Genomic DNA, 27530 nt, shown 5'->3' with positions numbered 1-27530 from the left:
CATGGCCAACAAATACAAAGAAGACACAGGCGCATCTGCTGTCACTCCCACCACAAGATGCACCGGGACGCTCAGGCATCCTTAGTGATCCCCTCTGCAGGGATCTGGAAGCACTCACATTACTGTCTGCTGGGCGCTCTCTTCCACATACGGAGTAAAGCTGGGAAGCACACTGGGGACAGACGTCACAGAGGCTGGATTGTCATGAGGCTAAGAATGGAGAAGAAAATTAAAATTTATGCAGACAGTCTCTAAATATTCTAGGACTTAAGCAGTGTTAAAATACAGCCAGGCAGGGTGGTGCACAAGTATAATGTTAGCACAAGGAAAGCTGAGGCAGGAGCATAGAGAGTTGAAGGCCAGCCTGGGCTGTGCAGCAAGTTCAAGGTTAGACTAAGCTACATGATGAGAACTCAGATCAAACACACAAAGCAAGCAACTCAAACAAGAACGAACCAAAAGACCCATCAAGTCTAAATTAGATTGGCAAAGACCATGAGTCCTTACCCTACGTCCCACAGGCCTGTCTGAGTTCCATGGGCCTGGCTGGAGCTCGTTCTCTTTGGCCCTAGGCACAGGGGGTGCCATCCATGGCTGGGCTACAGGCTTAGATAACTCCGGTCTAGATGCACTATCAGCATTTTCATCAAAAACAATGATCCTGCGATTACTGTGCACTGGCTGAGGAACTGTATTTAGGAATCCTCTGCTCTGACCTGGAGCTAGGAGAGAAAGGTGACAACGACAACGTCATGTAAAAGCTTTAATTATTAACTGAGATGCCATATAAGATACACACATTCTGCTCCAAATTAAGAGGGATACTTCTTCAAAATGAGATTTAAAAGTTTTTTTTTAAAAAAAAACCTCAAGTTAAGGTGAAGAGAAAGCTTAGCAGCTAAGAGCACATACTGCTCTTGCAGAGGGCCTGAACCTAGCACCCACACGGGGTGACTCATAACTCCTGAAATCCTAGAAGCCCTCCTCTGCCCTCCCAGAGCACCTGCACTCACATGCACACACCTATACACAGACCTACAAATATACTAATCATTAAAAATAAATAAATCTTAGTAAAAAACAGTAATAAATTCTCATGATTCAGCTAGTAACATTTTTATACATTTTCTTTACTTTTCCCTTTGTCCTAACACTTCAGTCTTTTCCTTAAGATCTATCTTTATTATTTCTAATTATGTGTAAGGATGTGTCTGCATGTGAGTACAGGCATATGAGCATAGGTGGCCATGGAGGTCAGAGGTATGGGTCTCTTGTAGCTGGCATTACATACAGCTGTGATCTGCCTGACATGGATGCTGAGAACACAACTCAGGTCCTTTGTAAGGATAACAAGTGCTCTTAACCTCTGAGAATTTTCTAATTCCTGAGCCCTCTCTCCAGCCCATACTTCAGATTTTTTGTCTTTGTTTTTGAGACAGAGTCTTGCGATATAGTGATGGCTGGCTTTGAGCTCACTATGTGGACTCAGGCTAGCTTCAGACTCAGATCTGCCTGCCTCTGTCTCCCAAGCACTATATGAAAGTTACCACACATGACCAACATCCTCTCTTTGCTCATAACTTAAAAAGTCTTACAACTCTTTCAGTCATCACTGTAACACTGCCTACTGTTATTATGTCCTTTGGTTGGTTAATTTTCAGGTGTATTTTAGTTTTTTTTTTTTGTTTGTTTGAGACAGGGTTTCTCTGCGTAGCCCTGGTTGCCCTGGATGCCCTGGAACTTACTCTATAGACCAGACTGGCCTTGAACTCAAGGGATCCACCTGCCTTTGCCTCTGGCTCCTGAGTGCTGAATCAACAGCATGTACCACCACACCCAGCACACTGTCTAGTTTTATCAGAAACTAACCTAAGTATTTTTTCAGTTTTCTATTTTATCTTAATTGAAATAACAGAGATGTACTAGAACCAAAACTACAGAACTAGCCCACTTACTAGGGGTACCTTCTATTGTGAGACAATTATTTTAAGTTTTACTGTGATCGTCATCATGGAATAGCCTCTGATAGTACACACTCCCTACACCCCAATTCTAGGCTCTCCAATCCATATTTTGATTGCTGCTAAAATGATACCAGGAGCTGGGCAGTGGTGGTGCATTCCTTTAATCCCAGCACTTGGGAGTCAGAGGCAGGCGGATTTCTGAGTTCAAGGCCAGGCTTGTCTACAGAGGGAGTTCCAGGACAGCCAGGGCTAAACAGAGAAATCTTGTCTCAAAACAACAACAACAACAAAATGATACCAGGCAGGAGGTAAGGGAAACCAGTGTGGTTAACATGTCTGATTGCCATAAATTCAGGTAACAAAAGCTTATTTTCCTCCGTACTTTCTGGACAATTTTGCTGTGACCCTAGAACGGTTTTCAAAACAGTCACTGCTAATTAAAAAGAGGGGGAAAGTTTGTGCCAGGTGTGGGGCGCTGCCAATAATCTTGGATGTGGAAGCAGAAGGGTCAGTAGTTCAAGGTCAGACTCTAACATACAGCAAGTTTGAAGCCAACTTGAACTGTATGAAACCCTGACTCAATAAAAGAGTAAACCGTATTGTTGACCACCTTTGGGTGTACAAAAGAGTATCCATTTCTGGTGCTAAACGGCTGAAAATGGTATTACATAAATCCTCTAAGGAATTAGTACACTTCAGCTTTACTCTGATGATACATACTATATTATTACACATCTTTCAACTACATTTGAAATTGTTGCATCTCAAGTATCAGCCTCATTTGCAGTCACAACATATCCTGAACCCTATGATATTAGCTCTCTTTTGGCTTTTCTTTTTGCTACCTAGTATTCAGGAAACTAGGGCAGCATTCACACATGCATTTATGTGTATTTATGTGCTGTCTTCTTACATCAATTGCCACCACAAGAGACTACAGGCTCTCCAGAATAATACTTAACAAGCTCACCCACCCTTCAGAGCACCTCCAACACGGCTGATGGGCACTCTGGCCATCTTCTTCCCTCTGCTCTTCAGCTCAGCTAGCGTGTTTCTCTGTGGTTCAGAAGGCCCCAAGACCTCCTCCTCTTCATTCCCAAGGGCCAAGAGAGCTTGTCGAGACACTCGAGCCTGGAACTGTCTAAAGCAAGACAAAGGACAGTCAGTTCTCACCAGACTTTACATTTCTAATTTGTTTTTATTTGTTTGTTTGTTTTTTCGAGATGGGGTTTCTCTCTATAGCCCTGGCTGTCCTGGAATTCACTCTGTAGACCAGGCTGGCCTCGAACTCAGAAATCTACCTGCCTCTGCCTCCCAAGTGCTGGGATTAAAGGTGTGCACCACCACTGCCCGCCTCTTCTAATTTGTTAATGCTAACAATAAGAACAAACTAGAGAAAAAAATGTAGAACTATTTAAAGGAAACTTAATTCTCTAGGAATCAGGAGGCAAGCTTATGACATAAGGATATCCTGATTAGAGTTCCTAAAAATTGACAAGTGACCAATTGAAGAGACCTAAATATCATCACCAGGTTGATCTTAAGACCTGCTAAGACCAGAAACTTGATGAAATTCACAGTTTCTCAACAACTTTTTATTATATGTTTGAAAATAAAACGTGCAGAATTGTGTCAAGAGTGAGTACCCAAATACCTTCAGCCTGGCAGCCAACTGTGAGAATCCTGCCGCATCTACCCCTCCCCAACACAGTTTTTTCTTACCCAAATGAAATGAGTTTACACACGACATGACATTTTTACTTTAGCACAGCTGGCAGAAACGTGAAACTAAACTTCTATGCTGCTGCTGCTGCTACAGCTTTAAATTATCGGAAAAACAAAGAATAGATTGTAGGTGCCAAGTAGGGCACATCACACTCACCTCCACCTCTCTCTTTACCAACCACTTAAATTTAAAACTCTAGACACATAAAGAGAGAAAGCCATGACTCTGGAAGGTTAACAAACGCAAGCAAGCTGTAGGGATAGGAGTGTACATATCCTCTGTGAGCTGCAGAGGGTCAGAGTGCATATCCTCTGTGTCCTGTTTTCTCTTACAATTCTGAAATTTGGGAAACCTTCAACTCCTTGAGAAACCCTACCTTTCTGGCCAAGGGAGTAGGAATGGTATTCTGAGGGCCAAAACTATTAGAAGAATATTGGGGTGCCTGCCATATGCTGAAGACTAGGAACTAACTCCCTTCTCTCAGCTCACTACTGAGCTATGTACAAAGAAAGGCTTTGAGAACTGAGCTATGACATAATCCTCGCCCAAGTCTCCACAAACCAAGCAGTACATATAGGAGACAAACAGCATCCCAAAGGCCTTAAAGCTCAACCGACAATAGATCAACCACTGCCATAAGGTAAGAAGGAATTTGAGACATCTGGAATTCGGTTACCGAGACAATATTATTCACTCTCCAGAGATGAGGATCAAGCACACTATCAGAATAAATGCCCTGTATGTAATTCATAATCCCTTGACACATATAAAAAAAAGGTGACTAGTTCTCAAAGGAAAAAACAAGTAACAAATACCAATATCAAGATTATCCAGACTGATGAGATTTTAAAATAGCTATTATAACTATGATTTATCAGGTTAAAAAATTATTTTAATTTTTATGTGTCTGGCATTTTGCCTGCATGTATTTCTGTGTACCATATGTGTGCCTGGTGCCTGTGGAAGGCAGAAGAGGGCATCAGATTCTCTGAACCTCTAGAATAAGGCCGCCATGTTGGTGCTAGAGACTATAGTAGACTAGACAGACACAACACAAAAAGCTTAATTCATACAATAGAACTTTTCAAATTTGAACATTTTTATTCTGTAAGATAGTTAAAAGAATAATGAAGGAAGCCATGGCTCCATCTCTCAACATTATAATTTTTTTTTAAAATAAAAACTACTTAATCTAGGAGAAATAGACTTACAAATTATATATAGTTATAAAAGGCTTATATTTAGAACATATAAGGAATTCCTTTTATTTCTTTCGTTTTGAGACACTGTTTCTCTGTGTAACAGCCCTGGCTGTCCCAAAACTTGTTTTGTAGACCAGGCTGGTCTCAAACTCACAGATGAACAACCTGCCTCTGCCTCCCAAGTGCTGGCATTCAAGGTGTGTGCCTTACTTATAAGAGGATTCTTAAATGCACAATTAGTTAAGGAACTAAACTCAAAATGTTACTTACATACTGGCTATTCTGTGACATCCTGGGGAATCAAAGCTATAGAACTGAAGGGCAGGTGGATGTCTGTGAGGGTTAGGGGAAGAATAGGTATTGACTATAAAGAACAGCAATTGATTGGATTAGTGTATAGGGAATGGAATCATTCCATCCTTGAGAATGGTAAAAACATGTAAGCACACTTAAATTGATCTTACAGTAAGACAAAAAAGTCTTTAAAAATCGAATAGCAATTAAGTAAACTTAATACAACAAAGCAGTCTTTGTCTATTTAAATAAGCATTAAGACAGGCTCTGGAGAAGCAGGCTACCTGTGCTGGGACTGCAGTCTGTCCAGAGGCTCAGCCTTGCGTTCAATGCCTTCCTGGAATATTATGTCCGCCTTCTTGAAATTTTCTCTAGCTTCATATTCTTCAGCCCATGAAATATAGAACTGGGCAAGGGAAACACCAATCCCTTGGCTTTGTAAATAGCTGTACACATCCAAAGGCTCACTGCACAAATGTCCCTGCAATACATTAAAAATAGTAACAGTTAACCAATTTCCTTTCACTTATCAAATGCCTATTATGTGCCAAACAACCACTGCGGAAGCTACATGCAATTGCTGTGCTGATGAACACATATAAAATACACTTGGGATAAGGACCTAAGAAAGAGAAGAGATCAACTCAAAAGTAGGCAAGGGAATAGAAGGCTTCAAACAGGAGGTGACATGTGACTTGGCCTGGATACAGAATGGGAAGAGAAGAGCATTCTCCTTATGTCTGGCAAAAGTGAAGATGGAGACAAAGTCTACCAAGGCAGGGCAAGGTGGGGAATCCAGAGGAAAATGCTGAAACAGGTCTTAAATGTCAAACTAACTGATTTTGCTTTTGTCTGATAGTAAATATATTCTGGGCTGAGAGAGTTAAAAGCAAAAGCAAGATTTGGTCAAGTCTGTCTGTATTTAAGAAACTTTGGAAGATCAGGTATGGCATAGAACTTTTGTTGTTGTTTTGTTTTTAGACAGGGTTTCTCTATGTAGCCCTGGCTGTCCTAGAACTTACTCTGTAGACACAGGCTAGCCTGGACCTCAGAGATTCACCTGCCTCTGACCTACTGAGTGCTGGGATTAAAGGTATATGCCACCACTACCTAGCTAGTGTAGAGAATTTTAAAGCAAAAATAAATAAATAAATAAATAAATAAATAAATAAATAAATATAAAAATAAATAAAAAAGAAGAAAGAAAAAGAAAAGTACCATGTTTGACGTCTTTCTACATTTCTTGGCCATAAGAAAATTTTATTTCACTGTATTTTCTTGTATATAAGTTGTGTTTGTTTATGGAGGCATGGTCTTACTCACAGTCCAGGTTGACTAGGACTCGCTACATAGAATAGGATGGCCTTGAAGATGTGGTAATCCTCATGCTTTTGCCTTTCAGCCGCTAGTACTACAGACAGAGCCACCAGACCTGGCCTCAAATTTTTGTTGAGCATCCAATGACACATGAAGTCAGTAATTAGAATAAGCAAATTTGCACTCAGAATAAACAGTAAGCCTACACATTTGTATTATTATGGCTGATATGACACAGTACAATTCAGCCACTCACTCCACTGAACTATTAAAAAAAATCATCTAAATCAGAGTAAGCCTGCACTGTCATTACAGAACACTGTTGAGAGCCAGGTCTTGCGGGAAGCAGACACTGCAGGCAGGTTAATGAAGGAGTATCCTGGGGGAATCAACACCTAGGAACAGAACAGGAGGACAAGTACTACTAGGTTTTAATGCAGACTCGCCTAGGAGAGTCAGAACTCTTCAATGGGGAAAAGTCCCCAAATGCACCCTATATTATCACAATTAAAAGTATGAGTACAGATATATATATTCAGCTACTATACAAACCTGACAGCCCAAGTAGCTACAGCAATTACAACATGCATCATTTTTCCATGTTATTCTGACTGTCTGCAATTATTTTTGTGTATCTGTCTGTCTATCTGTCTGTCTGTCTGTCTCCCCCTTTCTCTGGGTGAGGTGTGTGTGTACTGGTGTACCACCAGTGTGTATAGTTGCATACGGAAGGCCAGAGATCTGTCTTCCTCCATAACTATCATATTTTTTGAAACAAGGTCTTTCAGTCAACCTGGAGCTCACTAATTCTGCAAGATCAGTTGACCATCAACTCCAGGAACTCACCACACTAGATGACAGCACGGATACTGGGATCAGGACCCAGGTCCTTCTGCTTATACAGCAAGCACCGTTCCAACCAAGCCACCTTTCTAGCCTTCTAAGAGTTTAAGGAACAAATGTAAAATGCATGAAGAGATTTCTTAACAAATTATTTATAACTGGGTGAAATTACAAGTTGTTTAAACACAGAAAACAAATTAGAGAATGTCAACTAGCTGTAACATTATGCGTCCATTTAAAAGTAACTGAAGCAGGCTGGGGAGGTGGCTCACGCAGGTAGAAAACACAGTAACCCACAGGAAACAAGTAACCCCCTAGAGTTCAAATTATGCTAAAAGTAGGATGTTGCTTTCTAAGAGGATTAAATTTAAAATGCTAAAATGAAACACGTCACACTTTGCTCTCACGTTTATCTGTTCCAGCAACACTAATCAGGCCTTTATATATGTTCCTATACCTTCCCTGTAACAATATAAGATATGCAGCCTTCTCTGAATGGCTTTGCTACCTCACACTCAGTGCTTCAAGCCTGTCTTCTCTGATGAGACAGTCTCACAAAGGCAGAAAGCATTGCTACATACAAACTATCCCTGTCTCTAACCAGGATTTTATATGATAACCCCGAAACAAATGAAATAGTCCATTTGATAAAAGTGGACTGAACCAAACATGCCATTTAACATCTTTAATCTACTTTATAGTGGCTTTTGGAGATAGGGTCTTGCCATATAGCTCTGGCTGGCTTGGAATTCCCTATTAGACCAGGCTAGCCTCAAACTCTGGAGGATCTTATTTTTTCTAATTTCAAAGTAGTGTGACTACAGACTTGTGATACTATGTCCAGCTTCCATTTATATTTTTAACAAAAACCATTATTACTTCATAGTTTAGGTTTGCAGTTGTGGTAGTTTGTATATGCTTGGCCCAGAAAGTGGCACTGTTAGAAGGTGTGGCCCTGTTGGAGTAGGTGTGTCACTATGGCCACGGGCTTGAGACCCTCACCCTAGCTGCCTGAAGTCAGTATTCCACTAGCAGCCTTCAGATGAAGAAGTTGAACTCTCAGCTCTGCCTGCACCATGCCTGTCTGGACGCTGTCATGCTTCCTGCCTTGATGATACCAGACTAAACCTCTGAACCTGTAAGCCAGCCCCAATTAAATGTTGTCCTTTTTAAGAGTTGCCTTGCTCAGGGTGTTATACACTGCAGTAAAACCCTAACTTAGACAGCAGTAATTCAAGAAATACCTATTTATTGTGGGTTTTTTACCTAAATTAGTGATGTTTTCTCATGTGTAACGCCAGTTTAAGATCCAGTCTTTGGTTCTGTCACCACACAGATAAAGCTTAACAATTTAATATATGTGGCTTTCTGAGTGACCTTTGCTCTTGCATATGGCATAGCCAGTAAAGGCCAAATTACTCAGTGTAGAATAAGAACGCCTAAGACATAAATAAAAAGACAATTTGGCTAGATGAATAGATTAGAAAGTTAAATAGACATTTTTTGGCAACTTCTAAATAGTCAAACTAGTTTTACCTCTTTAACTGAAAATACTGATTTTCTAGCTAGATTTTTTTCTTAGCTAGGTTTTAGGAATCACTTATAAAGCAATTCTGACTAGAAAATTTTTTTCATAAAGAAAAAAAGTATAATGTGAAGAATCCCTCAGTTACACCTTTGACCACCCTCCCAAAGAGAGAAAAAACAAAATCATTTAACACATGCTTTGTTGCTCCATGTCCAAAGTTCAGTGATCACTAATAATTTCACAGCGGAGATTATCGGTGAGGATTCTCTCTCTCTCTCTCTCTCTCTCTCTCTCTCTCTCTCTCTCTCTCTCTCTCGCCCTGTGTGTGTGTGTGTATGTGTGTCCCCCCACTACTGGGATTTGAATCTGGCTCTGAACCCAGTGGCAAAGCCCCACTAGGCCAGTGCTCTATCCAGGTGCATCCTGAGCCCTCTTGCACTTTTCATACTTTGAGACAGGGTCTTACTGACTTCCCTAGACTGGCCTTGAGTATACTACATAGTCCAGGCAGGCTTTGCCCTGTGATCCTCCTGCCTCAGCTTCCCAAGTGGTTGAATCACAAGTCTATACTAACAAGTCTGTTAGTATAGTTAGTGGTTTACAGCATTCACTAAACACAGAAGAGCATTGGCTGCAGAGCTGGATCAGTAGTTAAGGAGATCTGCTTTTGGAGAGAATCCAGGTTTAGTTCAAAGCACCAACACGGAGGCTCACAAACATCTGGAATTCTAGTTCCAAGGAGAACTGATGCCCTCTAAGGGCACTGAACACACATGTACACTTATATGCATGCAGGAAAATATTCATATAAAATAAAAATGAATAAAATTTCATTTTAAAAAGCCACCTAGAAGCTACTAGAACTGACACTTCAGTTGGTAAGGTGCTTACCACACAATCTAAGCATGTTTTATTTCTCAAGACTCTATGTTGGGTTAGTTTTATCAAGCAGAATCTGACTCTGCAGTCAATAAGACTGGTGGCAAACTTGTGACCCTCCAGCCTCAGCTCTCAAATACAGAGATTCTATGCATCACTAAGCCCAGCTCAAATGGTTATTCAAGTTTCTAAATGTTTGCTCTTAATTTTTGTAGTATTGTTAACAGTCTGCAGAGACCTTGTTCTGTAGATCTAGATTATGCATTTTTCTTTTTCTATGCTAGAGACAGAACGCAGGCTTTCACACATGCTAGCGAGGCAAGTGCTCTATAACTGAGCTGGATCAGCTAGCCCTACACTTTGCTTTCCACCAGATAATATCATTACTCCCTTTTACTAACATCAGGACAACATAACTGAACAAAGAAATTATTCTCTTTGATTTTTAAGAAATTATTAATTTGAGGGAAAGGGGATGTATGTACACTCGGAGACCAGAAGTACTGATCCCTTGAGCTGAAGTTACAGGCATTTGTGAGCCGCCTGATGTAACTGGTAGGAACCAAACTGGAGTCCTCTGGAAGAGAAGCAAGAACTCACTGTGTTGTATGTGTGTGTGTACACACACACACGCACATACACACAAATATTACACAGGATAGAATGAAGGACAAAAATCTTGATAAGCCAGCAGGGAACACAGCTTCTGAGCCAAGGAATCAATGTAATGCTCTCTGCGAACAATTCTCTGCTATAAATACAGTCTTGTAGTTAGTATCTCTCAGGTGAATTCTAACTTGTCACTGGAATGTCAAAATATGTCAACATCCCACCAAAATAAGAATCACATGACTTCTTATACATAATTTTAGCAGTATTATTATTTTAGCTTTGCTATGTAGTTCAGGATGGCTAGGAACTCACTTTATAACCCAAGCTAGCCTAAACTCAAGATCCTCCTGCTATGAGCCACCACACCTGATTTATCTGAAGTTTGATAAGTCCTCAAGAATATATTTCAGCTCTAAATTTTGTCAGTTCAAATATCAGTATTTTATTATGTAACGTGATTGTCAACAATTCTAAACACCCTTCCTTTTTAAAATTTCTTTTAAGATAAATGCAAGAAAATTAATGTCTGAGAGACCCTGGAATTATTTTATGACATAAATACAGTCATGGAGAAACTCCTCAGGCATGCTCTAGATATAAGACAGAGCATGTCAAGAAGCAGACAATTTTGGCTCTAGTGATATCATGGGAGAAAGATGCCCAAAGACGAGTAACACTAAAATACCACCTTTTACAGTGGTGACTCTCATAAAGGGGAGAGAGGAATTCTAGACTCACCAAGGAAGCTTGTCCTGTATGTTCTTCCTCTAAGACAGTTACATGGTCCAACTATGTTTACAACTAACAGACAAAAAAAACCCCTATATTCATTTAAAAAAAAAATCTACAGACTTTATGATCAATCTTAAGGCACAAGGCCTCAAGATGTTATCCTGTTTTTAACAAAATCTCAAAAGTTCAATTTTGCCAATAAAGACTCTGGAGCCAGATGATAGGGTGAAAGCCTGCTAGCTCAGAGAGCCATGGAAAGCACCCAGCTGACCTTCCTCCACAGCCAACTTCCCAAAAGGAAAAAGTTCCCTTCAAGCTTGATGTCCCTCCCTTCTACTTCCTGCATGTCTCTCTATCCCCTCTCTGACTCCCTCCCACTATCATTTTTTTCTACATTCACTCCCGGTCAACTGCTTGCTCCTCCTCTTGACCTATGGTTGACTTTATTTAATCCTGTTTACAATAAAGAGAAAGTTCTTGGATTAAAGGTGTGTGCTAGGGTTAAGCCACACCACACTAGAAACAAGTTTTTCCAGTACACAATCTCTCAGTGCAATCAAATATCCTAAACATTCCTGGATTAGTGTGTGCCAGGGCTGAGCCACACAACTAGAAACAGGTTTTTCCAGTAATAAATAACACAATCTCAGGGTTTACAGTGTGATCAAAAAAAAAATAATCTGCAACAATATTATATTTTAATCTTTAAATGAAAGCAACTCAATAGATACAAATACGTATTTATTATTACTGGCTAAATGGCTCCACTTTTGCCTTTTAATTAGATACCTCTACAGGAAAACCGTCAATTTAATGTTCTGATGACACTCACCAACTTGATCCAGAGACTGAGAAACCGGGGGTCACCATAATAGCGCGTCTCTCCTCGGAGGGCTTCTATAGCTCTCTCTAGTAATGTTGACATGTTACTCTCCTTCCCCCCTTGAGGGTAGTTCTGTTCTGTCCAATTAATATATCTGAATAACAGACGGAAAAGAACATATTTAGCACTGATGCATACTTTTGCTTTGGTTCTAAGGCTCATTCTGAATGTGTTTTTGGTTTTGTTTGAGTCTCACTATATAGCCCTGGCTGGCCTGTACTCAACTATGTAGACCAGGATGGACTCGACTCAAAGGGATTCGCCTGCCTTTGCCTTCCTGAACGCTTAGATTAATGGCATGTCCCACCACACCCAACCTATTTTGGATTTACTTATTTTATTATTTGTGTGTATGTATGTCTCTATACTGCATTGTACAGTGCCATTAGAACCAGAAGAGAGTATCAGATCCCTCAGGATGGAGTTCTCTAGGGCTGTAAGCTGCCATATGAGAGCTGGGAACCCAACCCAGTCCTCTGGAAGAACAGCCAGTGCTTTTACCAGATGAGCAATTGCTCAAGCCCTCTATTCTGGATTTCTTTATAAAGATTTATGAATTTTTTTTATGCATATGAGTACACTGCAGCTGTCTACAGACACACCAGAAGAGGGCATCAGATCCCATTATAGATGGTTGTGAGACACCATATGGTTGCTGGGAAATGAACTCAAGACCTCTGAAGAGCAGTCAGTGCTCTTAACCACTGAGCCATCTCTTCAGCCCCCTCTACTCTGGATTTTTTAAGCAGAAATATTTAACATATTAAAAAGTATGTTTCTTTAGAAGTTCTCAATAACATGTGCCAAGCTTCTCTCTCTCAAGCTTTCTTGAAGCAATTGTAACAAATACTCTAGGGAAAGAGATGGTAACACACCTTCACGCTGTGTCGTGCTCCAGCCTTAAACACCTCAAGGGAGCTGGAGGTTAACTACTGTACGGCCTTCTTTAGCAGATGTAAAGTTCTGGGCTCTATGCACAGCCCTGCACAACAAACCTTAGAAAACCACCACGGCTGTTCTGGAATGTTCTGCCAAACAGCACTGTCTGTTCCATCCACCACACCATGTCCCTCTATCTGAGAAATGAGGCCAACAACACTCATCTGTGAATGTCTCTGTTGTTTCCTCCATATAAACATCCTCACCTGTCCCAAACATCCAGAGGGTCATTTCCAGAGTAGAAGCGGATTTCAGATTCAAATGCCCTGGAATTGAAACAGAGTATGTTAGCATAAGCAGTTCTGACAGCCCCAGGAAACAGGTCTCCTTTCTATTTCTATTCACTTCTCAATGAGTTCCTAGTGACCTAAGTAACTAGACTAGAGTTTGAGAATTTGTTAAATAGAAAAAGAATAGACTGGGTTTAACTCAGTGGTACAGTTCTCAAGACCCTAGTAGATTCCAAAGCCAGCTCTTTTTTTGTTTTTTGTTTTTGTTTGTTTGTTTGTTTGTTTATTTGTTTTTGTTTTTCGAGACAGGGTTTCTCTGTGTAGCCTTGGCTGTCCTGGAACTCACTCTGTAGACCAGGCTGGCCTCGAACTCAGAAATCCACCTGCCTCTGCCTCCCAAGCGCTGGGATTAAAGGCATGCACCACCACCGCCCGGCCTAGCTTTTTTTTTTTTAAAAAAAAAAAAAAAAGGACAAAAATCACATCAAATCAATTATGGAATACTGTTTTGGCTAGAGAGATGACTCGGACATTGAGAGTGCTGGCTCGGTTACTTCTGTTGCTATGATAAGACGCCATGACCAAGGCGACTGATAGAAGAGTTTATTGGGGCTAACAGTTTCAGATGGTTGGAGTCCACGACCACCATGGCAGAGAGCATGGCGGCAGACGCAGCTAGAGCGTAACTGAGGGCTCGTGGTGTTCATCTACAAGCACCAGGCAGACAGGGCTATTTTGGGCCTGGTGTGGGCTTTTGAAACCTCAAAGGCCACTCCCAGTGACACTCTTCCAACAAGGACACAGCTCCAAATCCTTCCTAAACCAGTCTGCCAACTGGAGACCAAGTCCGTTCTGCTTGCTCTTGCAGACTACTCATTTGACTGCAAGCACCCACATCAGGTAGCTCACAGCCACCTACAGCTTTATTTATGTATGTGAGTTGTCTGCTGACATGTATGTTATGTGTGCTACATGTATGCAGTGTCCAAGGAGGCAGGAAGAACATAAGAGAAGTACAGTTGGCTGTGAGCTGCCATGAGTGGCTGGGAACCAAATCTGAATCCAGTGCACATGCAGTAAGTCCCCTTAACCACTAAGCCATCTCTCCAGCCCCACCCTTCCAAAAATAAAATCTTTCAAAACAAAACAAAAAGCAGAGCACCCAAGTTCAGTTCTCAGTACCCACATCAGGTGGATCGCAGTCACCTAGAACTCACATGCACATACCCAAATACACAATATATCAATTTTAAATAACAGAAATAAACCTTAAATTGTTGGGATGCACTGTGTGAAGGCTGTCCTTGAACTATTCAGTTGTTAATTCTGTACTGACAAAGCTAAATACTGGCTGGATTTTCATATTGTCATTCTTATGGGTCACTACTTGCCTCAGAATTTTGTAAACAAACACCTTCCTCACTCTTTCTTGATAGGCTTAATAAAGAGCTGCCGGCTAATAGCTAAGTAGGAAGGGAGGGCGGAACTTACAGGCAGAGACAGGGACTCTAGAAGATTGAGAGAGACAGGAAAGACAGTGGAGGAGAAACTAGAATAGTCAGGCTAACTAAGTTGGATGAGCTAGCCTAAGCTAATAAAAAAGGGAGGTAACCTTCATGAGTTTGTGCTACTATTCATTTACTGATGGGTCCAAGAAAGTCCAACAATGTTAAATAAGTACATAAAAAGAATAGATAAGATTCTGAGCTGTGGGGTGGTGCAGGCTTCCTCTAATGTCAGAACTTAAAGCAGAGGCAGGGAGATTTCTGAGTTTGAGGACAGTTTGATTTACACAGTGAGTTCCAGGCTGGCCACGGCTCTCCATGAAAGCTTATTAAAAATAAACAAAACCTAGCTTCACAGTCATTAGCTCACACACTGGAGAGCTACTTCTCTGCTTCCTGATTCTTCACCTATAAAATGAGGAGCATAATATCACTTATTAGGTTTGTTTATATACAGATTTTTAAAAGGTTTTGTTTGTTTTAGAGACAGGGTTTTTCTTTGTAGACTAGGCTGGCCTCAGAAATCTACCTGTCTCTGCCTCCCAAGTGCTGGGACTAAAGGCATGCACCACCACTTGAGTAAAGATTTATTTTCAGTAGTGCTTGTCTATGTGGGTATGGGCATATAGGCGCCCATGGAGGTCAGAAGAGGGAATGTCTACCAGCTTTGGTTAGAGAAGCTTCTTTTTATAGTAGGGGACAGTGAAGGCAGAGACTCATAACTGGTCAAAACATGAGAATAAGCAACTGTTGGGCGCACAGCTCTAAATAGGACATCTGTATCACCCCCTCCAAGGCTCAGGGAACATCACAGAGGAGAGGGTGGAAAGAGATGAACAGAGGAAAGCACCATAACATACTGTTTCCTGGACACAACACGGCTGCTCCCCAACTCACAGCAGCTGTGGTTACTTGCTCAGACCTGAACAAGAAAGGGTCAATGGCCAGAAGAGATGGCTCAGTGGGCAAAGGTGCTCACTGGCCTGAGGACATGAGTGGGATCCCAGAACCCACATGGTAGGAGAGAAGAGATCCCTGCAAGTTGTCCTCTGACCTCCACACATACAATAAATAAATTTTTAAAAAAATCCCTTACAACCAAGATCAGACCCAGTGACATTCAACTACGGATGAGGACAGACTCCTGAGGCCACCTCACGCTCTGAGGTGCTACCAGCAGGTAACAGCTGCTGGGAAGGGGAGTCATTTTGTTTCAGGTTAGAGTCACTATTAGTTACTCATATCGAGTACCCAATGATTCATGGAAGCAACCCTAGCTCAACTTAGTGGGTCTCACACACACACACACACACACACACACACACAACCTACAACCCAACAAAGAAACAAAAAAGACATGAAAATAGGAATGGTTCTTGTTGAGAATAAAGAAGAGTTGGGCAGGAATCAGAGTGGAATAAGAGGGTAAAGGGGAGGGTGTGAAAATTACCAAGATAATTATATAAACATATGAAAGTGCCAAGTAATATTGTAAAGAAAACTTTAAGCTGGGTACAGTGGCGAGCGCAAGCTTTTAATCCCATCTTTCTTTGTGAATTCTAGTAAGCTCCAGGACAGCCAAGGCTACAGAGAAGAAAAAAATAAAACTGTCTCAAAAAGCCAACAAACAAACAGAAAGCTCTTTAAAATAGTAATAATAAAATAGGCAAGGTGGCATATGTCTGTAATTGTAATTGTTGCACAAGAGAGGCTGAACGTTCAAGGCCGGTCTGGCTACAACAGTGAGTTCAAGGACAGCCTAGGATACCTGGGAAAGTCCTGTCCAAAAACAACAGATAAACAAATAAAACCGTGTCTGACACAAAAGAATTATACCTCTAATAAAAAAGGCCAAGTATACACATGAGAAAAAAAAATCAGTACAAAACGGGCATGGCCCTTGCCAAGAACAGATAGTACAGGTTTTAAGAAGCCAAAATGGGGTTCTGACAAGATGGTTCAGTGCCTAAGAGCACTGACTGCTCTTCCAAAGGTCCTGAGTTCAAGTCCCAGAAACCACATGGTGGCTCACAACCATCTGTAAAGAAATCTGATGCCCTCTTAAGGCGAGTCTGAAGACAACTATAGTATACTTATGTACAATAATGAATAAATCTTTGAGCCAGAACGAGCAGGGATGACTAGGGTCAACCGGGTCGACCAGAGCTGACCGAAACAAGCAGAGGTCCTAAAATTTAGTTCCCAGCAATCACATGAAGGCTGGGAATTTAAAAAAAAGAAGCCAAAATGGAGGTAGGAACTGAGAAGCAATATATTAAAGAAAATAAGAATTTTTCTAGTAGAACGCCTGTCTTTATGGTCCTGGGTTTAAGCTATGACCCAGCAATTCCATTCCAAGGGTGGTAGTGGGAATTATGTCCACAAAAAGCCTTGTCAAAATCCACTGGCTTGATTTTCAAAGAACAAAAGATGGAACTGAATGTCCGGCAACTGGTGAGTGGTAAGGAATACCTACTCAGCTGTGAAAGAGGTGCTTGACACGTGCAACAGGAGAAGTACTCAACACTCCGCTGAATGAAGGAGCCGTAGGATTCTACTTCTAGAACATTCTACAATAAGCTGGTCACGATGACACACCTGTGCCCCACACACAGTCCCTCACCTAGGAGACTGCAGGAGCTGACTCACAAATTGAGGCCAGCCTAGGTTATAGAGCAAGACTCTATCACAAACAAACAACAAAACTCCAAAGTAACTTATCTTGACAGAGTTCTATGTAGTCAGCAGGTGCTTCGTGAAGAGGGGAGAAGGACTGAGGAGGAGAAAGAGGGAACTTTCTAAAGTAAGGTCTTGTGAAGAGAAGCACTGTCTTACAGCACAAAGACCTGAGCACTTTATACTCTAAAGAAACTTCAGCACTATTCGAATAGCTCAGAAGTAAATGCATGCTTAGTATTCAGGAGGCCCTGGGGCCAATCCCTGAAAGCAGGAGAGAGTTGGAGGGATGGCTCAAGGGTTATAAGAACACACTGTTCTTGCAGAGGACATGGTACTGGGCAGCTCACATCAATCTTTAACTCCAGCTCTGGGGGATCAAAGCCCTGTCTGACCTCCTTGGGAACTTGTACTTACACATACTCATACATATACATATAATGGAAAATAAGTAATTTAAAAAGGAGGGGGAATGAGAGAGCAATGAATAAGAGTCATTCAGATGAGGTTTTGTAATATTAACCAACATGGGGAAATAGAAAAAGGAAGGTCATTTAGGAATGAAGAGGTTTGTTCTCTGACAACAGAATTAAATCCAGATAAACCTGTCATCACTGAAATCAGACTAGGTGAAAAAGCATTAACTACACCCATCCTGCCAGGTGCCACAACTTAGCAACACAACACACTGCACGTGGCTCAGCCTCAGAGACTCGGGGTCACTGGGTACTACGGCTCTCTGCAGCTGCCCAGCATCTCAAGGCAGCCCTCCTGCATATCCCTTGAAAAGACCAAATTTCAGAGTATGATTTCTACCAAATGAGTGTAATTTCCACACTCCCAGAGCCATACAAGCATAAGCTGGATCTTCTCAAGCTTGGGGCTGTCTACACATTACAGTAGTAGACACTGAGAAGGCAAGAGGCATCAATGGTAGTTGTAAAAGCAAAAGTGAGGGCAGAGACTGGGATGAAACATGGCAGGAACGGACAGCAAGGAGAGTCAGACAAGTAAAGAATCCACTGCAGGACCAAGCTCCAGAGCAAACATTAAGAATAAAATAAAGGCACAGTGGCACACAGAGTCATCCCAGCACGCAGGAGGATCTCTGTTAGTTCAAGCCCACCCTGGAACTTCATAGTGAGTTCTAGGCCAGCCAGGGTTACAGAAAGAGCCTGTCTCAAAAAAACAAAAACAAAGACAGAATGCTACCGTCTACAGCAAAACCATAACAACGCTGTTTTCAAAGATCTAATTCAATGAATATGGCTGCACGTTACATTTTAGCCTGAAAGAAATACGACCTCATGCTACTGAAAGCTTGCAATCAGAAAACTGGCAGAGCAGATTCCTATACTATCACTGAAGAGTACTCCTTAGAGCTGTGGTTCTCAACCCGTGGGCTGCAACCCCTTAGGGACCTTTTCACAGGGTTACATTGCAAATATAGATCAGATACATGACTGGCAAAATTACAGTTATGAAGTAGCAAAGTATTTTATGGCTGGGGTGGGGTGGGGTCACGACAGCATGAGGAGCTGTATTAAAGGGTCACAGCATTGGGAAGGTTGAGAGCAGCTGCCCTAAGGCTTTCTGCAGCTTCACCTCCATCCAGCCCGCCACACCTGGGGCTAACAAGCTGAACACCAACCATCCCACTACATACCATTTCTGCTGCTGCAGGGTAGCGTTGTAGGCCGATTCCTGCTGTGCCAAAGCTCCCTGAAGTGTGGACATGATCCGTCCATGCCGTAAGGGCTGTACATTCTCTTTACTCAGCTCCCACTCATCTCCCTCCAGGCACATGGCTTCACTGTGAAGAAGGAAACAGAAATGACCCCCAACGCCAACACGGTTACAGCACAACACTGGAACACCATCTTCAGAGAGGTGATTTCTGTGACCTTTGGGGATGGACGCAGCTGGTTCATTGGGGAGCATTGATTATTCCCTCCAGCTTCTGAGCCTATCACATGTTCTCCAAGTTTATGCTCAACACGAGAGAGCACTTGGCAAGCAAGGGTGGTGGGGACAGTATTATACGAATAACATTAAAGCCAGGAAAAATAATTTTTGATGCATCATAAGTTTAGCAAAGTAGACTTAAAAAAAAAAAGCTAGCAGTTTTATGTCCGACATGGGTTCTAGTGATGAGATGCCAGTACCTTACTCTCACACTGTGTGTGTATGTGTGTGTGTGTGTGTGAGTCAGAGGACAACTTTGCAGAATTGTTCCTCTCCTTCCACCATGGGGGCTGGGGAAGGGGTGAGCAAACAGGTCCTCAGTCTTGGGAGCAATCCTCTGTCCACAGAGCCATCTCATCTATCCATGACTAGTTCCTTCTAGTTTTGACCCAAATACCATCTCATCAGTGAGGACTCTGTTCAAATCTCCCTCTGCCCCCACCTCCCACCCCCAAGCCATATTGCTAGGTAATAAATCTAAGGCCTTACCTACCTTGAGCAAGTGCCCTTCTTGAGTTACTAGTCCAAACCTTTCTGAAACTGCACAAATTCCACTTCCTCGGCTGCCTGGCTTCTCCTGCTTTACACTTTTTTTGTTTTGTTTTGTTTTGTTTTTGCGGCAGGGTTTCTCTGTGTAGCCCTGGCTGTCCTGGAACTCACTCTGTAGACCAGGCTGGTCTTGAACTCAGAAATCCGCCTGCCTCTGCCTCCCAAGTGCTGAGATTAAAGGAAGGCGCCACCACTGCCAGGTTCCTCCCCAGAATTTAAGCTTCACAAAGGGATTTTGTCTTTTACTGTTCGCCTTCAGTGCTCAAATGGTAGTCAATAAATTCTCTTCCATGAATGACAGCGTATGACAGGACAGTGGCCCAGTTATTATGAGTTCCATAACTGAAATGCATATTAAATTCTAACCTAGAAAAAAATGCTCTATATTTTATAGATGAGGAAAAGTTGCAAGAGTTCTGTTCTTTAGATCCCTAGGCTACTAGCAAAATGAGAACGCCTATTAGTTGAAAGCAGGCGCTTTACAACTTGAATTCTCCCAGAACTCCATTGCGCGACCCACCTCCCTATATAAACATATTCAAGGTCAAATAAAAACGGCTGAGGTGAGTTTCAGACCCTGATCACAAAGCATTCCAAACTCTCCCAGTTTTGCCCCTTGGCTGGATGCAGGGCTCCACGCTGTTGGGAAGGGGGTTTGGGAAGACCTGCTCTTTGCCGACCTCTTCGATCCTCCCCTCGCCAGCCGAACACCCTGCTGCAACAATTAGGCTCCGGTCCTTACCTCGCCTCCGCCATCCTGCATTCCCAGTTCTTGCTCTCTCCCGCCCGCAGACCGTTTTCCTCGGAGTGCCAACTATCTGAGCTTCCCTCAACTTTCAGCTGGCTCTGGAGCTGCGAAGACTGTCACGCCGTGCTCGTTATCACGCACCGCATTCCTTCTCAAAGTAGGCACCCCATGCCCCATCACCCCCGGCCGCCAACTTTCAAATTTAACGTCTCTTGACGCAGACGTAGCGTCGCCGCATCCCCACCCCCGCTCCTCCTAAAGCATTCTGGGGATTGTAGTGTATCCCGTGTTTAAACTCGCGCTGCGCGATGCATAATGGGAGTTGTAGTTTCGGGGTTGAGGAGCTTCGTCCAATGCTTTGTCCTAGCACTGCAGCACGCTCAGGCACTTCGGGTTTGCTCTGTTTCCTCTCTAAGGCAAGTCTTCGAACCCAGGGAGGGACACCTTAATAACAAGAGCTTCTTTGATGTTTTCAGTTTCATGTCTTTGAGTACATGCGCCTGGCTTTGCTTTTTTGGGTTGCTCAGAACAATTAACTGGGCTCCCCTAGGTCTTGTTGTCGGTGCCATAATAAGTCTTACACCTGTCCAGGGATCCTTAGGCCACTCTCACCCAGCTGTTTCCTGTGCAAAGATTGTGTTCTCGTATTTATCTTTTACACAAGACCTGGTTTAGCACTGTACTTCCTTTCCCCCAGCAAGTCCTTTGACCTCTACAACTTGTCAACTTTGACCAACTTCCTTTAAACTCTCTTGGAAGTGTACCATTTGTTCTCTCATGCAGCCTAGCCAGATGTCCTGTAAATGACAGCCTATTCTGTCAAATTTTTCTCCGTTCATAGGGGGAAACAAACAAACAAGTAATTTCAGGGCATCTATATCCAAAAACGGTTAAATTAGTCATTTGAGCATATAGCTTTGACCAACTTCCTTTAAACTCTCTTGGAAGTGTACCATTTGTTCTCTCATGCAGCCTAGCCAGATGTCCTGTAAATGACAGTATAATACAGAATACAAATAGCGTAAGCCCTTTGCTTGTTTCACTGGGGCTAAAGGTCACAGGCTTGGTGGTACAGGCCTCTATCTCAGCTACTCTGGAGACTGAGATAGGATTAAGAGTTCAAGACAGCCGGGCAGTGGTGGTGCGCGCCTTTAATCCCAGCACTTGGGAGGCAGAGGCAGGCAGATTTCTGAGTTCAAGACCAGCCTGGTCTACAGAGTGAGTTCCAGGACAGCAAAGGCTAGACAGAGAAACCCTGTTTTGAAAAACAAACAAACAAACAAACAAACAAACAAACAAAAAGAGTTCAAGACCATCCAGGGCAACTTAGTGAGCCCTTACTTCACAATAAAAAGTTCACTTTTGTTTTTTGTTTGGTTTAGTTTGGTTTGTTTGTTTGTTTGTTTTCAAAACAAAGGTTCTCTGTGTAGCCTTGGCTGTCCTGGAACTTGCTTTGTAGACCAGGCTATAAAAGTAACTTTTATTCTCCTGTTGTAATTGTTGTCTGGGAGGCTTAGTGTCTCCATCTGCTAACCTAGACCCAGTCCTAGAAACTTCTAGCCTCCATAAAATCTTATCTAGGTCAGCCTCTGAGACTTGTTGAATAAGCTCACCCTTTCTTGTTCTTTCTGAAGTCTAGCTGGCTGGTTCAACTCAGCTGTTCTGGCTCAGACTTCTCTCCCAGCTGACTGACTCAATCTCTCTCCCAGCCCCTGAATTGCTCTGCTTGGCCTCAAACTAACTCTAGCAATCGTTTCTATGTTCTAATCTTCTGGCTCCTTCTCATTCTCTTGCTCATCCAGTTTTTACCTGTGTCTAGCTTGTTCTCTCTGTCTCTGTCTCTGTAAAACTCTCCTGGTAAAACTGCCTCCTTCTCCCTCTGTGTGCTGCTCTACTCTCCCTCTCAACTCTACTGCACTGCTCTCCAGGACCTCTACTGTATCCCTGTACTGCACTCTCTTCTTCCTGTACTGTCTGTCTATCCCTTAAGTAGCTTTCCTTCCCTCTCTCTTCTCATTAGAGGTGTACATAGCCTATTCTGTCAAATTTTTCTCCGTTTGTAGGGGGAAACAAACAAGTAATTTCAGGGCATCTATATCCAGAAATAGTTAAATTAGTCATTTGAGCATATAGCTTCCAACTAGGCTCTGGAATAGAAAGGGAAGCCATGAGAATTTCTCTACAGAAAACAGTGAACCTGAGGGAAAGGATGAGTTGGCACAATCTACTGACCAGAAGAAACCAAGTTCTGAAGCAACTGAAGTGTGTCTGTGGTAGATTTCCACCTCTCTATTCACCATTATCCAGTGAGTTTTCACACTCAGCTCTCCCCTCTTGGACCTTCATGCTGCCCCATCATGTGCCAGATTATGCTCCTCTTTCTCACCTAACCGTCCTATAGAAAACAGGGCTAAATGGGGATGAGATGCTCCCGATAGTGTTTTAAGATACTAATACACGCGCCGGGCGGTGGTGGCGCACGCCTTTAATCCCAGCACTTGGGAGGCAGAGGCAGGCGGATTTCTGAGTTCGAGGCCAGCCTGGTCTCCAGAGTGAGTTCCAGGACAGCCAGGGCTACACAGAGAAACCTTGTCTCAAAACACCAAAAAAAAAAAAAAAAAGATACTAATACACGTTATAGGAGACTAGAGATTTAGTGTTTCTGAAATGCTGGGTTATGTGAACAGCTCCCCTGAGGGCTTAATCTGTCAGATTGCACCAGGAATCTCTAAGGGTGTCAGGATTCCTGATGCACATGTAGGAGATGTCACAACTCAATAGCTTAAAATGACACAAACTCGTTGTGTTCTGGTCTGATGGATGAGAAGTTTGGCATGGGTTCTCTGGGCTGACCGAGGCATGAGGAATTCAGCCTTTTTTCCTAGAGCTGCTGCGGGAATGTGTTTCACTTCTGACAGTTTTCTAGAGGCTTCACTGGGACCCCTAGCTCATGCTTCCCCTCTTATCCTCAGAAATAGGGACAGAGCATCTCTTCAGACAGGCTTCCGGCATGTCTTGCCTTTCTCTGATCATAGTCAGGAAATTTTCTCTGTTTTTAAAGGCTCATGAGATCAGATGGGGCTCACCTGGAGAATTCAGCATAAACTTTTCACCCCTCAATGTAATCGTATCTTTGACTTGCCTGGTGTAATTGTCTCCGAGGCTTACTGCCTTTGTCTACTCCTACTGTTAGTCCTACTGCTAGTCCTACTGCTAGGCCCAGTCCTGGAAGCTTTAGCCTCCATGTAATCTAATCTATGCCTAGAAAGTTTTCAAGCTCTGACAATGAATGATGAATAATTCACCTTTTCTAGCTCTTCCTAAACTCTGGCTGGCTGGTCAACACAGCTGTTCTGGCTTCTCTCTAAGCTGACTGATTCAATCTGGCTTCTTTCTTGGCCTCTTCCTGAATTGCTCTGCTTGGTCTCATACTACCTTTGGCAATATATTCTAATGTTCTGGCTCCTTCTCATTCTCTGGCTTGTTCTCATTCTGCAACCTGTCTCCCTATAACTGTCATAGTAAAACACCTCCTTCTTTCTTCCTTCCTCTCTGCTCTCCTCTCTCTTAAGTAGCTTCCCTTTCCTCTCTTCATGAGAGTTGGGCATATCCTATTCTGCCAAATCTTTCTCTGATTCGTCACTTTGTCTACCAGTCAGTTAGACATCACTTTCAATCATGGATGCTTCTTTACAAACTAGCTTTACCTTCATTGTTTGGGATTAAAAATGTATACTAAAGGTGTGTCTTTATTCCAGCCAGAGGGATTAAATGTATGTGCTAGGGGCTGACCCACACCACAACTAGAATCAGGCTTTTCAGTAAATAACACAATCTCAGGGTTCATAGTGTGATCAAATATCCTGTCACACCCCAATTCTAAACCCTAATCATATTTGCCAGGTCCCTTTGGCAACATAAGCTTACACAGTCACCGGAGTCATTTGGTCATGGTCATTCTACCAACCTCAGGTTGAAAATGACATTAGTATTTGTGGCGGTTTGAATATGCTTGGGCTCCTTAGATTCATGTGCTGGAATGCTTGGCCCTGGGGAGTGGCGCTGTTAGGAGGTGTGGCCTTGTTGGAGGAAACGTGTCACTGTGTAGGCGGGTCTTGAGGTCTCCCATGCTGAGGCTCCGCCCCGTGTGGAAGATAGTCTCCTCCTGGCTGCTTGCCAGAAACCTCCTTTTGCTGCCTTCAGGTCGAGATCAAGATGGCTTGGGTCCTCCAGCATCACGTCTGCCTTTGGGCTGCCATGCTTTCCACTGTGATGGCAATGGACTGAAGCTGTGAAACTGTGAGACAGCGCCAGTTAAACGATTGCCTTTATAAGAGACATCTTGGTCATGGTGTCTCCTCACAGCAGTAAAACCCTAACTAAGACAGTACCTCTATAATAATTTAATCATAAAGGAACTTTTCATGCTTCTTCTTTCAGGATGGATCTGGGAATGTATGTATTGCCCCCTCTATGGCATTTTCTATTTTAACAGGGAATTTTGGTAGAAAAAAATTCAGGTGTAACGGTGTTTGCTTTTTGTCCAAGGATCTGGGAAGCAGAGGCAGGTAGAGCATTGTGAGCTTGAGATCAGCCTGGTCTACACAGACAGTTCCAGGCTGCATAATGAAACCCGGTCTTTCTTTCTTTTTTTTTTTTAACTGGTAGAATTTCAAGCATAATGGCAATTTTGACAGTCTGGGACTGTTCTAGCAAGCTGCTGCTGCTTCTCCCTTTGTGTTTTTTGGGTTTTTTTTTGTTTTGTTTTTTGTTTTTTTTTTCAAGACAGGGTTTCTCTATGTAGCCTGTCCTGGAACTCACTCTATAGACCAGGCTGGCCTAGAACTCAGAAATCCACCTGCCTCTGCCTCCCAAGTGCTGGGATTAAAGGTGTGCACCACCACCACCCGGCTCTAGCAAACTTCTTGATTTCTTTCATTTAACTCTGTCCAGGAGCTATCTTGGATCCACAGACAGATCATACACACGCATACACACACCACACACATGTTAATCTTGAAATACCTTGTCAAAGCCATATATTTCTGCATGAGTGGCTCTTGGATGGATTCAGTGGTAATATATGGTCTATTCTGTGTTATGAAAGTGTGACTCTGCAGTGGCAGATTGCCTGGTTTCGTCTTGCCTTCATGGGTTGTACAAAATTGGCTTTGGCATGAAATTGCCCAAAGATGGGGACTCAGAGTCCAGGGTCAGGGTCCAATCCAGGGCATCCCTGGATTGACTGTTTATTGTACAATCACAAGAGGAGAGTTGTTGGGGATTGGTTCTAATGCTTTGTCTTTTTTATTTAAAGATTTGTTTATTTATTATATATAGGTACACTGGTAGCTCTCTTTAGACACACCAGAAGAAGGCATCAGATCTCATTACAGATGGTTGTGAGCAACCATGTGGTTGCTGGGATTTGAACTCAGGACCTTCGGAAGAGCAGTCAGTGCTCTTACCCGCTGAGCCACCTCTCCAGCCTCCCTAATGTTTTGTCTTAATTCAGCTCCCAGAATCATATGGGAATCTGCATGTTCAGACGCTAAAGGAAGCCTGGCCCCAGTTGGCTCTGACTGGAAAATAAAGTTGCCAACAGCTAATGACTGAGCCAGGTGAAAGAGGCAGAACTTTTAGATTGCATGGGCAAGGAACTGAGGGAGGGGAGGAAGGGAATCACCATGACTCAGAGGGAGAAGGATCAGATTTAAGAGCTGCAGGACAGGAAGCATCCTACAATGTAGGTGGAAAGGGAATGTGGCCTGTAGTGTGGAGTTTTTGTTATACTGCTTTGAGCGGCCAGCAGGTCGCAGGAGTGCACCTGTCCAGGGGCTATCTTGGACACACACACACACACACACACACACACACACACACACGCAAGTTAATCTTGAAATGCCTTGGCTGATTCAATGACTGGGCACTTGTAAAATTTCCCCTGCTACCCCAGGCCCAGTCAGGGAAGTGGCCAGAGCCCACTTACCCAAAAACTTAAATGGTTGGTTGGCTTTATCTCCTCCACTACTGCATCCCTTTCTTCTCTTCCCAAATCTTCTGATTCTCTTCCTCTCCCTAGCGTTTGGGAACCTGGAAGTCCCTCCTCTTTCTTTCCACCCAGCCATTGGCCACTGGCATCTTTATTGCTAGATCAAAAAAAAAACAACTGGAGGCGAGGACCTTCAGCATCAGTAAACACAGATTAAAGCATCCAGAACTAAGCCCCTATAGCGGCCCTAGGGCAGGGGTTGGGGGGATTGCCCAGATGGTAACAGAGCAGTAAAGATAAAATATAGATTTAGAAGAAGTTAAGCCAGAAATACCGGAGAGAAATGTATGCTAGCCAGAGGACTAGAAATGCCCAACCATTAAGCTAGTCAAGGCATATCAAAATTAGCTGGTGTGTGTGTGTGTGTGTGTGTGTGTGTGTGTGTGTGTGTCTGTGTTTCATTTGCAAATCCGAAGAGCTCTCGGGCAGGTGTGCATGTGCAACCTACCGGGAGCCAATGCGATTTAACTAACCCATCACTACAGAGTCTCTCTGGAGGTAGAAGTAAGGTTGGGGGAACAGAGTTATGGATAATGAAACAGTGTTCAAAATCAGTAAACACTACATCTGGGAAAGCAGTGCTACTCTGGGGCCTTTACCCTGACAACAGATCAGCCAATCAGAACAGCAGAGACTTGTGGAAGGTACCAATGATTAGGTGACTTGAGGTGGGAGAACCAATGAGACTGAGCTATAATGAGCCAACTTACTTGTTGCCAAGAAGAAAGGAAGTGGAGGGTGGAAAAGCATGTTGGCCTAGTACTGAGGGCTGCTGGCTGCTGCCCAGTTGTGTCTCCATAGTAGCTGCTGCTGACAGGATACAAGGGAACTCTCTGCAAAAACCTGGGGCTTTCTCTTCAGTACAATGGAAACTCCTTTCTGGACC

General features: G+C 42.9%; 1 protein-coding gene across 3 annotated transcripts in view; it reads right to left on the bottom strand.

Moving 5' to 3' along the window:
- Bub1b (BUB1 mitotic checkpoint serine/threonine kinase B) overlaps nt 1-20842 on the bottom strand; it is a 60156-nt gene extending 39314 nt beyond the window's left edge. For 2 of the 3 annotated variants that reach the window (XM_031371455.1, XM_031371456.1), the window contains exons 1-8: nt 20587-20842; nt 18997-19143; nt 13126-13185; nt 11930-12074; nt 5471-5667; nt 2939-3105; nt 508-722; nt 119-210 (exon numbers count right to left, since the gene is read on the bottom strand). In XM_031371455.1, the coding sequence (XP_031227315.1) occupies nt 119-210; nt 508-722; nt 2939-3105; nt 5471-5667; nt 11930-12074; nt 13126-13185; nt 18997-19143; nt 20587-20600 (1037 nt within the window). In that variant the 5' untranslated portion in view covers nt 20601-20842. Of the gene's footprint in view, nt 1-118; nt 211-507; nt 723-2938; nt 3106-5470; nt 5668-11929; nt 12075-13125; nt 13186-17130; nt 17199-18996; nt 19144-20586 lie in introns of those variants that run through there. The other variant, XM_031371457.1, reaches the window with a different exon arrangement.
- Nucleotides 20843-27530: the final 6688 nt, after the last annotated feature.

This window comes from Mastomys coucha, unplaced genomic scaffold (assembly GCF_008632895.1).
Source record: "Mastomys coucha isolate ucsf_1 unplaced genomic scaffold, UCSF_Mcou_1 pScaffold15, whole genome shotgun sequence".
NCBI classification, from domain to species: domain Eukaryota; kingdom Metazoa; phylum Chordata; class Mammalia; order Rodentia; family Muridae; genus Mastomys; species Mastomys coucha.
This window is presented reverse-complemented; position numbering and strand designations above follow the sequence as displayed.